General features: G+C 39.8%; 1 protein-coding gene across 3 annotated transcripts in view; it reads right to left on the reverse strand.

Annotated features, from left to right (window-relative positions):
* The window catches only part of LOC107749816 (protein Shroom4-like), a 51,443-nt gene that overhangs the window by 2,566 nt on the left and 36,415 nt on the right, over window positions 1-12,462 (reverse strand). For 2 of the 3 annotated variants that reach the window (XM_016565002.1, XM_016565003.1), the window contains exons 3-9: window positions 9,798-9,956; window positions 6,241-8,785; window positions 4,156-4,214; window positions 3,378-4,019; window positions 2,049-2,678; window positions 1,685-1,823; window positions 422-694 (exon numbers count right to left, since the gene is read on the reverse strand). In XM_016565002.1, coding sequence (XP_016420488.1) covers window positions 422-694; window positions 1,685-1,823; window positions 2,049-2,678; window positions 3,378-4,019; window positions 4,156-4,214; window positions 6,241-8,785; window positions 9,798-9,956 — 4,447 coding nt within the window. Of the gene's footprint in view, window positions 1-421; window positions 695-1,684; window positions 1,824-2,048; window positions 2,679-3,377; window positions 4,020-4,155; window positions 4,215-6,240; window positions 8,786-9,797; window positions 9,957-11,542; window positions 11,867-12,462 lie in introns of those variants that run through there. The other variant, XM_016565004.1, reaches the window with a different exon arrangement.

The raw sequence follows: 12,462 nt of genomic DNA on the forward strand, positions 1-12,462 counted from the left end.
GATTGCGACAATACACAATATATGGTTTGTTTGTGTTTGTCAAGTCATCTCCAGGTAATAAATAAACGACATAGCATTTATTACAGTATAGAAACTATTTTGCCTTATTATGTGATAAAAAAGTGTTTGTAGTATATAAACAAATCATTATTATTGGTTATTGTCCAGCAGTTATCTGATTTCTAAGGCAATTAAAAGCTAGAAATTAGAGAAAAATTCAAGTTGCCTATACACTGCCATACACTGCCAGTCAACAGTTTTTGAACAGTAAGATTTTTAATGTTTTTAAAGAAGTCTCTTCTGGTCCCCCTCACTTCTGAAATGATGGCTACACCCCTGGTTGGATGTATTATATATCCAACTTTTAATATATCGCTGGGCAATAATATAGATTACGTTTTGCGACTACATATAGCCTCACCCTCCCGTGGTGGCCAGTCTCTGGGTCCACACAGTCCAAGGCACTTTCTACTCGGATCAGTCTCCCAGAAAGAGACAACAGCAGGCTGGTCACCTTGTCTAGGTCACCAATGAACATACGGTACTTGTCCACCTCATTGGGCTTGCAGATAGCGAGAACCAGGCTCTCCACCTCCTCTCCCAGCTGAGTGTTGGCACGAATATCCTCTTGCAGGCCCCTCTGTGCCTCACGAAGGACACCCAGCTTTTTACGAAGGCTCTCCATCAGCTGCTTCTGTAAGTGTAAACATTTACTATGAGAAGTGGCATATACACTGAACAAAATTATAAACGCAACACTTTTGTTTTTGCCCCCATTTTTCATGAGCTGAACTCAAAGATCTAAGACTTTTTCTATGTACACAAAAGGCCTATCTCTCTCAAATATTGTTCACAAATCTGTCTAAATCTGTGTTAGTGAGCACTTCTCCTTTGCCAAGATAATCCATCCACCTCACAGGTGAGGCATATCAAGATGCTGATTAGACAACATGATTATTGCACAGGTGTGCCTTAAGCCCCGTTCACACCAAGAGCGATAACTATAAAGATAACGATATTAGCGTCATACTGTAAAACTGCACATTTTAGAGTGGCCTTTTATTGTGGCCAGCCTAAGGCACCTTGATATGCCACACCTGTGAGGTGGATGGATTATCTCGGCAAAGGAGAAGTGCTCACTAACACAGATTTAGACAGATTTGTGAACAATATTTGAGAGAAATAGGCCTTTTGTGTACATAGAAAAAGTCTTAGATCTTTGAGTTCAGCTCATGAAAAATGGGGGCAAAAACAAAAGTGTTGCGTTTATAATTTTGTTCAGTGTATATATATATATATATATATATATATACACACACACACATACACTACCATTCAAAAGTTTGGGGTCAGTACGTTTTATTTATTTATTTAAAAAAATGGAATCCTTTAATCAAAAAAATTAATTCCTATTTAAAATAAATGCAGTTCTTTTCAACTTTCTATTCATCAAAGAATCCTGAAAAAAAGTATCGCGTTTCCACAAAAAAATTAAGCAGCACAACTATTTTCAACATTGATAATAATAAAAAAATTTCCTTGAGCACCAAATCAGCATATTAGAATGATTTCTGAAAGGTCATGTGACACTGAAGACTGAAGTAACGGCTACTGAAAATGCATATCATAGGAATAAATTACAAAGCATGAAATAAGCGAGCCATACATTTTCTGAATCTTTCACCTTATAATTGAGCTCTTCCTCCTCCTCTTTCCTGTCTGAGATCTCTCGAATCCTGGCAAGAAGTTGCGGGTTGTCAGCTGACGTGTCATAACAGGTTGATCGTGAAACTTGTGCCATGGATATTCCCAGTCTAGAGGGCCTAGGAAAGAGTCATGAATAATTCAGAAGCAAAATAATAGAGGTGAAGGTGGAGGGGCTGTAACAGTCTTTCTGATATAACAGAATAGAATACACTGAAAATTCATGTACAATTTACTTTGAAACAATTTTCACTCAGAAAGTGCTAGTAAAAATGGCAAGTAACACATTAAATAAACATGAAAATTCGAAGCAGAAAGACTGAAATAGTATTAGATTGCCGTACCTCTCTAGCGTTCCTCCACTGATTGGGTGGCCTCCTCTCCAGCTCTCTCCACCCGTCTCTGTATTTACACTGTGTGGAAATAACTCTCCTATCAGCTCTTTCCTAGATAAACCATAATCATCCTCTAGAATGGAGTCCACCAAAGCACCCCTCGGCCCTCTAATGTTTCTCGCTGATGGAGCCCCTTCCTCAGGCATGTTGTCAATGTCTGTCTCCAGCACCATAACTGGTCGAGCAAAACCCTGCAGCTCCATCCTGTCCTCTCCTTCCCTCCTGTCAATTTCTCCTAACCGCTCATTCTCACAGATCTCATCTATGTCTGTCTCCAGGGGCTGGTTTCCATCTTCAATACTGCTGGGACTGCGGGATGAAATAATCTGCTTTTTGTGGGCTGTTCCAGGGAAGCCTGCTTGATGGGGCAGCAAGTGGGAGTTGTTCATGGAGAAGTAGGATTCTGGACACACGGGTACAGATGACAAACTGTTCTCTGGGACTTCAAGAGGCCTGGTAGTGCCCAGTGCAGGGTAATGAGGACTGGACCGGTCCCACTCAGCTCGATGTTCAAAAAAGACGGGCTTCACCAGTGTGACTCTAGGCTCATCTGACACTGCAGCATTATGGACAGGTATTCTAAAATAGGGCAGACATGAGGGGAATTTATTCAAAAGTACATTAAAAATGTAATTCATTCACTACCATTCAAAAGTTTAGGGTCAGTAAGTTGTTTATTTTTTTCAGTAAGGATGCATGAAATTGATCAAAACTAACAGTTTAAACAATTATAATGTTACAATTCTATTTAAAATAAGTGCTGTTCTTTTGAACGTTCTATTCATCAAAGAATCCTGAAAAAAATGTACAACCGTTTCCACAAAAACATTTAGCAGCACAACTATTTTCAACATTGGTAAAATTTTGATAAAAATTCAAAATTCAGTATGATACAAGTGTCTTGGTATCATAATGAAGAAAAAAAAAACTCAACTTTAGTAGTTTGCCATAATCTTGTATTATTATTTTTACTGATTAAGTATTCTGGTCCTATCAACATACAGAATAAAAACCAGGAAATAATTAATGATTTTTGTAAGAATACTTTTTACTTGGAAATATATTTAAAAACATTTTTGTAAATTAATGATGGAAATGTGTTCTTTCATGTATTCAAACTGTTAAGATAACATGTTTTTACTTTTTATTTAATGGTTACACCCCACACATTTATAGCAGTCGTTAAAGTTTTTTTGAAAATGGTTTGTTATGAAATCAACGCGAATACCATGAATAAGTCTTGTATGTCATACGTGTGTTTTGGAAGGTATGTTTTACCTTGTGAATGGTTCAGGCTGCGGCAAAGTTTGATGAAGTTCCCTCCTCATGTCTCTCTCTCTTGGGGGCAGGGCTACAGGTTTAAAGGCCCGACGTGTAAAAGCAGGGCTGGGGGGAGCCGCCGTGTACTCCTGACTGCAGCAGTGATGGCTCTCTGAGACCTCCCTCGGAGGAAGACTATAGGAGCGCTGACGTGTCATTTCAGACACACTGGGCGGCTGGGATGTGCACGGCTGTGGTCGAGGTGGAGAGGAAGAGGAAGAGGGAGAGGAATAAAGTGGCGGGGAGGAGAAGAGGTTATGTTGGGATGCCTGTCTCTTGTGGAATTGATCCCATTTTGGGGGCGGTGGACGAGGCGGCGGAGGCCCTTTTTTCTTCTTTACTTCACCTACACATACTCCATTCTCATCCAGGTCACTAAGAGTGGACGCACGCATTCTGCTTGGTGTGACATTGGTGTGATTATGAAAATTGTGTGTGTCCACACGAATGTCATTTTCTGACATAGCACGGTTTCTAAGGGGTGAAAAAAGATGCTCTTCAGTGCGGCCACCTGTCATGCTGTTGCCACCTTGACCCCTGAAGCTAGGAACAGCAGCACCCTCTCCTGTCTTGGAGTCTCTCCTACACCTTGAGTAGTCCCTGTGGAATAAGAAATGTTATGCTATACTTCTAATAAGTAATGGTTTGTCAATAACCATAGGTAAATAAGTAAAACATGCAAAATATGACAATAAGAGTAAGTTAATCTATTGAGAGTTAAAAGCAGAAACCTTACCTCTCTGTTAAGCTGAAATTTCTGTTTAGTTTTTTTGCTTGTTCCTGCACAGGGTGGGCCTGTAAAATATATTTGCCATATATTTAAATATTAAATATAAATTAAACAAAAAATAAAATATAATTTAATAAAATGAACCGAAAAAAAAAAAATAATAATTTAGTGTAGTAGGTTTTTACCCAACCCTACCACTAAAAAAACTAAAAGCTTTCTAGGATTAAACATTATTTGGATAATTGGTAAAAAAAAAAAAAAAAATCTCTTAACCTCACAATGTTTATATATGAACAAAAGCCTACATTAAAATCTGTCATATAAATTGGTCTTTTCATTAGATTGACCACTGCAGTGGAGATAATTAGCCTACTGATTGCCACCATTGATGGACACATTTTTTTTATAATATTAAAAATATCTGTATGACAGACAGTATATTATGCAGTTCTTCCCTGCTATACCGAATATCTATACTTTTCAAAGTATCATATCGAAGTTAGAAATTCAAATATTGTGACAAAATAAATTTTGTAGGGTGCCACAAATTTGTTACAATTTTCAAAGGGTGCCGCGACTAAAGAAAGGTTAGGAAACACTGCTATAGAGGTACACTAAAGGAGCTTTTGCTCTTAAATAACCATACAAATTCAGTTTCATTCCCACTGCTGTTGTGCCAACCGTCTATAGCCCAGATTTTTAAAAGCTCACCATGAGCATAATATCTGATAACTGCCAAAATAATTGATAGTGTTCAAAAACATTCTGTTCTGAGAACTGTAAGGGGAGTCAGTACAGTGAATAGTATCTCTGATTCTCATCCAGAGGACATGGGCTTGATTCCACTAAAAGGAAAATACCCTCTCGAATTCACCTGAATTTGCCCTCAAGGATTAATAAAGGACTAAAAATGGCCCAGAGATCAGTTAGACTATCAATTCATGTTTTAAGATGAAACTCTTAGAACACTTTTAAAAACCAAAGGACATGCATTGAGACCAGTGACTTGAGATAGAATACATATTCAATCGTCCTGTTGTATTAGAGCCAATTTATGTTTTTGTACAGTTCTGGCCAACATTTGGCCTTTTGGGACTCTGAAGAAGCCCAATTTCAAAATATCCTTCATGAATGCTAATATTAAAATAAGTCTGCACTAAAGACTGAAAACAGTCTCATTCCCATCTACATGGCACTATACCAAAGAGTCTTAAAATAACAGCTCAAATAGAGAATAAACAGTTTCATCCTTATTCAATTCCAACAGTGTGCATAAAGATCAATGCACAAAGAAGATATATAATATTTTACAGATAACAGAAGTACCCTCCTGGCTCAGTGCATTTTAAAATGAATGCTTAGGAACTAAATCACAAATCCCTCTCATTCACAATAAGGCATTTTCAATTCAAAACTATTTAACTGAAATCAAAAGTGGTTCAATGGCTTCACAAAGCCATTTTGTAAGGACTCATCGTTTAGCTCCTAAGAGCCTAGAACTGTAAATAACCACAATAAAGGAAATCACACCCTCTTACATATAATCAAGCAGCGATGTTTGATTTCCATCTGTATTAATGTTCAAGCTATTCATTATAAGCTAATGTACAGGCTATTCATTATGAATTTATGAGGGTGAAGTGCAGGAGGAAAGCTTTACTCTTACTCACATAAATAATTCAGTAACAAATGTCTCTATGTTGTAAAGATATATATAGTGCATACTGCATACTAAGATGTTTGCATCCATACGGTATTCCCCCAACACTTACTTAAAGTACTGTTTTGTGGCTAATCCCCGTTACATTTTCTTACAAGAATCACTTGACTAAAGACATACAGCTGCCTAATGTTTTTGCCCCAAATATGATTCAGCAGACCCCTGTGGGTCCATGACAGTACTGTCTGCTGGACAATACAGTGGCACAATAAAACCCAAGTCATGGCAAAGTATTTATAGGCGGGTAAATAGCGAAACTATGCCAACACTAATGTAGTATATTGCAATTATGTTTGTTATAGTGGTGCTCAGAAAATCTGTAAAACAATCCCTGTTTTAGACGATGGACAATGCTCAATTCCTAGTCTTACCTCAGCTGGGGTGTAGCTCCTGGCCTTGTAGGGTGGATTTACATTGTAGTCATCATACTGATTGTGCTGAGTGGTCACTGGGTGGAACGCTGAGCAAGGCTTTTGGATGTTGGTGGTACTGTTGCTATAGAAATGCTCAGAGGACTGCAGAGAGGCAGGAACCTGAGGACTGGGCGGCTGTTTCTGACAGGCGTCGTGAGATAAAGACTGAGGAACTGTGTCGCTACTCATATTGTGTTCAGAATGAAGAGTTTCTCTCCTAAATTCCCTTTCTTGTTCTCTCTGCAGTAGTCTTTGCCTCTCCTCCCAGTCCTTCACCCTTTGTTGCTCTATTTCCCTCTCTTTCCTTAATCTTTCCTTCTCCCTCTCTTGTTCTCTAAGTTTCTCTTTCTCCTTGAATCTCTCTTGCTCTCTTTCTTTCTCCTGCTCTCTCTCTCTCAGCCTCTCCCTCAATTTTTCTTGGTCTTGTTGGGTACTCATAAACTGTCTCCCAGTGTCCAGTGAGTTGACGTAGGGCACATCTTGATACGAAAACCTCCTCCGGCCCAGGTTAGTGGCCATTTCAAGAGGTTCAGGTGAGGATAAATGGTTCGGTCTACCCGGCTTCTCTAGTCTCTGATTTCGACTTGTCAGGCTTGACAAGTTTGTTACAGACTGACTCAACTTCCTGCTAGTCTCTTCAAAAAACCTCCTGCGGTCTGCAAAGGGAGGGATATCACACTCATCCGATCGACCTAAACGACTACTGGAGGAACCTGTCCTCCCTCTTGTTGATCCCATTTTTCCAGACCACTTCTGTTCAGTTGCCTCATTTCTCTTACTCTCAGAGGGCTCTGCTTCCGGTTGAAGCTTGTATTCTGGTGTCCAAAGCCATCGCTGTTGTTTACCTGCAGGTACTATGTCCTCCACCACATGCACACACATTTGTCTGGCATGTTGAGGGATCTGGGTTTGGGTCTGAGATGCCTGGAAGCGCACAGCCCTGGATCTGGAATGTTCCTCAACTTGGGTTGTATCAATAACTTGTTGAGTCTGTTTGGATATTTGCATGGAGGCAGTTGGAGGATTGGTAAGAGGACTTGACAAGGTTTGGGCTCTGGGTTGATGGAACTCTGGAGGAGCTACTGCCTCCATGTTGAGATCTGCAACCTCTTCTTCCACAGTCTCCTCACCACATGGGTTTCTACTCTTCTGCAGCTGGGCCTTCTTCCTCTGGATCTCATTTCTGAGGTTTGTTGCAAAACGCTCACTTCTACGACGCGACTTGCTGCTACGGAACTGCCGTTTCTGCGACTGCTTTGTGATGCTGCCATCGTCTACCCTCACTTCTCCTCCGTTCTCATTCAGGTGAGTGTCCACACACATGCCAGCACCTACAGACCCAAAGTTCTTCTCACTGGTCTGAGAGTTAGCGGTGGAGAATCCATTCTCCATGGGAATTCCAGAGACATTAATAGGCTGCCCCCAGAGATTCTGTCCAGAATCAAGAGGATCCTCTTCTAACCTAGGATCCTCAAGTTTGGAAGTTGCCACCGAACCAGGTGTGGAACATCTACTTGCTCCCCACTTGCCCTGGGCTGTATTTGGACTAGTATCACTCAGATAAAGAGGTGACTGTGACCACTGACAAGTTGGAGATGCACGATTATCCCTTTTGTCGCCTGAAAAATCCATCATACACAGCTGAGAAGCTAGAAGTTTCTCAGGTACACTGTGTCTGTGCATTGCTGACTGGATATTACGTTCTGGTTCGAGTTGGGTATCAAAGTTCTCATCCCTATTCCTTTGTGAAAAGGAACTAAGAGAAGGTGTAGACACCACCACAGTTTCTGAATTGTTCTCCAAGTGTTTTTTCTCATGGTCAGTTGCCTTGATATCTCCATCAGAGTCTCTCTTAGAGTTGAAGGTGTAATAAGGTTCAATGGTGCATCCTTTACGTTCTTGCTCACTGTCTTGTGTTCCATTCAAATAAACATTGCCAGTCAAAACTTCCTGGATTTGGGATTGATCTTCAACCATGCAGCTGGTTACACTTGGGATGCCTACAGGAGCAGACACACAGCGTTTATCTGTTGTTTGGCCTCTAGTAGCCCTAAAACTGTCCTTCCTCATGGGTGGCTGCGGTGGCACACAGTGTTCCTCCTCACAACTATAGGACGATGGTCGGACTTTAGCCTCAGTTCTGTCAGACAGTTTCTTGGAGTGTCCACGCTCTTCCTGCTGGTTTCCATGGCCACTGGGGGCACAATGTTGGCCTCTGTTTGGATACCTGCAGGAAGAACCAAAACCCTGGAGAAGACTGTCCATAGAGTTGGTATCCTCAGGCTTGACAGGGACAGTGTAATCGGATGTGTTTGAGCTGGCTGAGAATGAGCTGTAAGCGGAGTCACGTTTGTTGTTGAAGATGACAGGATCAATGGGAGAGAGCTGACTGTCATAGTAACCCTGGCTGGGAGGATTCTCCAGACTCTCCATACTTCCTATTGAGCTACTGCGGTCTGTGCTGTAGTGCCTGGAGATATGGCCCCACTGCATGGACAGCTCACTGCACAACAAAACAGAAGTGAACCAAGTTGGATGATGTGACAATCACCATAAGGATTTCAAAGATTGCCTACAAAAAGTACCAAAAAAATGTACACTATTTAATGCCAACTTGGAATTTCAATATCAAATTATGAAGTACTGTTTTTAAATTTGCATTTGGCTTGTAAAATTCCTGTAGCAAAAGCTTCCTAAAAAGTCTACAAAGTGTCTCTTGCCACATTTATAATGCAAGATGGCATTGACTTTAAGGAAGTATTTTGAAATCACAATTAGATTATTCTATTCAATAAAAAAAACTAAAAAGAACTACATTCAATAATAAAAAAAAAAAACTAAAAAGAACTAACAACAGTGTAGACCTATTGTAAGCCTCATTTTCCATCAGCTAAAATAAATAGACACTCAGCATAAATAAACAAACATAAATCTGTATGTGCTAACTATTTGTGTCTATCTCAGATTATTAGTTTTATAAATATTTTATTTTAATTTGATAATTATGTAGGCCTTTTCATTTTGTGTTACAGGTGTTATGATTAGGTTTCACAGTTTCAGCGGAAAGACAGCAAAGAACAAGTCCCCCCAAAACAAACATTAATGTTGAAGTTGAAAGTTAACGATTAGTCCCTCAGGTCAATGCTATGTTTTGTACTGCAGGTTTTCTTGTGTGTTTTTGGTCACTTTGCTGGTGATCTGTGAAGAATGTCTGAGTCATACGTCTGAAAATAGTGGTGGCATCCGGTGAGCCACATGTTGACATAAGATGTGAGATCACCAGCTTCCTCTCTGATTGTTTTCCTTGTGAAATTTGCTGGAAGCAAAATTCCCTAATTCAACAATGAGATCTATCTCTCTCTCCCGTCGACACACGAAGATCTGTTAAAGCTATTAGTATAATGCACGTTACACTGAACATTGCAACACTGAAATGCTAAAAAGAAACGAATCATTATACAGAGAAAGGTATGTTTACTTAAATACATCATCTGTATGACGACTATTATACCAACCTATTGTCACCTCCTGAGTGCCACGGTACACTGAGAGGTGTGAAGTGGAGCTGCATAGCCGGGGGGCCATCTGAGGGGTCACCAGTGCCCGTAGTGCAGGGTGCCTCTGACAGCTTCGCCAGGTGCCAAGAGTGGGGCCGGATCAATGGCACACTGCGCCTGCGCAAAGAACAGAGACATAAGCGAACATGAAGTCATAACATCACCCTAATATTCCTAAGTACTAATTACTGACAAAAAGAAAACCACATTCAGGAAATCACAGCATTCAAGAGTGAGGAAAAGACTCTATACTCCAAAGCAGTGTCAGTCTTGATAAACAAACAGGAATCAAGGGAAATATGTTTGGATTCGTCATTTGGAACTATTTCATACCTGCCATTCAGTCTGAAATGGCTGAGTTTGGTTCTTTCTAAGGTATCTACAGCAAAATAACGGCCAATTAATTTAGCAGCATTAATGGAACAAGGCCCAGATTCCAGGTACATCCCATTATTCCCACTGACAGGAGTACAGTATTCCCAAACATTCCAGATGGCAATAACAATCCTGAGGGAACTATGGTTTTTAAGGGCTTATTATTTAATTAATAATAATTTAAGTGTTTCCACGAAAGGCCAGGTAAGAAAATAAGCGAGTGAAAAATATCCAAAAGTGCAATATATAGGAAATAAACTTTTGTTAAAACAAAGGACAGGAGACATTATACACTACTATTCAAAAAAAAAATGTTTGGGTCGGTAAGCTTTTTTTGTTTTTGAAAGAAGTCTCATACGCTCAACCAAGGTTACATTTATTTAATCAAAAATACAGTTATAACAGTAATATTGTGGAATATATTTTACAATTTAAAATAACAGTTTCCTATAATATATTTTAAAACGTGATGTTTATATTTCAAACCTGTCATGTCAAATCTAAATTTTCAGCAGTTATTACTTCAGTCTTCAATGTCACATTGAACCACAAAAAAAATAATTTTTCTGAATAGAAAGCTCAGCATTTATTTGAAATAGAAATATTCTGTAACATTATACATGTTTTTACTGTTACTTTTGATCAATTTAATGCTTCCCTGCTGAATAAAAGTAATCTTAAAAAAATCTTATTGACATCAAACTTTTGAATGTTAGTGTATATAAATTCAAAACACTTCTAAAGCAAATAGCGATATCTGTACTGACTTAATTTAGGTATTTAATGGCAGTTCTCAGAGTGTGGTTATTGTAAGCAAGCAGAAGAATATTCAGTGTAATACAACAAATTGACACAAACATGATACTGCCAGAATTTGCCACACATGACATTTCGTAAAGAGAGGCTAAAAAAAAATGAAGGAAAAACGTCAACACAGAGGCACGTCAAAATCAAAATATGTCTCGTTCAAAAACACATGAACAATAAATGTAATTAATATTTCATTACAATCACTTCTGCATTCTCAGGAAATTCAAGATTTCTCAAGACAGCTCGTAACTATTGTCATCCTCATCCAATAAAACTTACAATCTAATCTAAAACATTAAACCTTAACACCAAGCTGATCTGAGGCTCCATAAATACAGCTATCTAAAGGCAAAACACAGAAACTTCATGTAAAAATTCAGTTATGGCTGAAATCGGGTCTCCTAGAATAAGATCTGATCAAACAGAAACAGAAACCCAGTTAACCAGGCTGAAACTATAGCTGGTTTGACTTCCACTTAAGGTTTTCTACACAGTACAAAATGTCTTGAGTTACTCACAACACTTCAGACAACTCCAGATGTTCTCACAGTATAAGAGAAATATTCTGAGATGAATCCAATCCAAGGTGAAGTTCAAGTCTAATCCATCGGTAGATGCTTCAAGTCAAAGGACAACCCTGAGGTCTGTGTCTGCTGTGAGTGGTCAGTCTTTATCAGGACCCTAATGGCTTCAACGCTCATATGAGTGAAGGTTGGCGGTCATTTAGCTGTCATGAGGCAGCCTGAGGCTCTGACCAGATTCCTAGTCCAGGAAAAAATTATCAGACAAACACTCCCCCCCCCCACTTCCCCTCTCAAACAGCAGCTCTCTCTCTCTCTCAATATTTCAAGTCACAACTGAAGACCAAACATTCAGTCCACTAAAGGGCTTATTCTCTCTCACTCACACACACACACACAACCTCCCACTCACTCGCTCTAATGACATTAGGAGGAGAGGAAGCGGTGCTCAGACGGAGAGGAAACTATGTTTGGGGGAGATAAAGCAGCAAGCCACTGCTAAAATAATACCTAACGTTCTCTCCTATTATTGTTTGAATGCGGAAAAAATGTGAGGGCCGCTTCCTGTCTCCCTGGGAGAGCAGTCAATTTCAGCCAGTAGTGGTGAGAGAGTGAGGGGTGTGGAGAGAGAGAGAGAGAGAGAGAGAGAGAGAGAGAGAGAGAGAGCAGAATTGGGGAACAAATTGGTGGAATAAGACTAAATGATTGAAACGGTGCATTGTCGCGGGGCATGAGGCCAGGTACATGTAGCCACTGCTTAATACCTAACGTTCTCTCCTATTATTGTTTGAATGCGGAAAAAATGTGAGGGCCGCTTCCTGTCTCCCTGGGAGAGCAGTCAATTTCAGCCAGTAGTGGTGAGAGAGTGAGGGGTGTGGAGAGAGAGAGAGAGAGAGAGAGAGAGAGAGAGAGAGAGA

The sequence above is a fragment of the Sinocyclocheilus rhinocerous genome, unplaced genomic scaffold (assembly GCF_001515625.1).
Source record: "Sinocyclocheilus rhinocerous isolate Xijiao unplaced genomic scaffold, SAMN03320098_v1.1 scaffold1131, whole genome shotgun sequence".
Lineage (NCBI taxonomy): Eukaryota > Metazoa > Chordata > Actinopteri > Cypriniformes > Cyprinidae > Sinocyclocheilus > Sinocyclocheilus rhinocerous.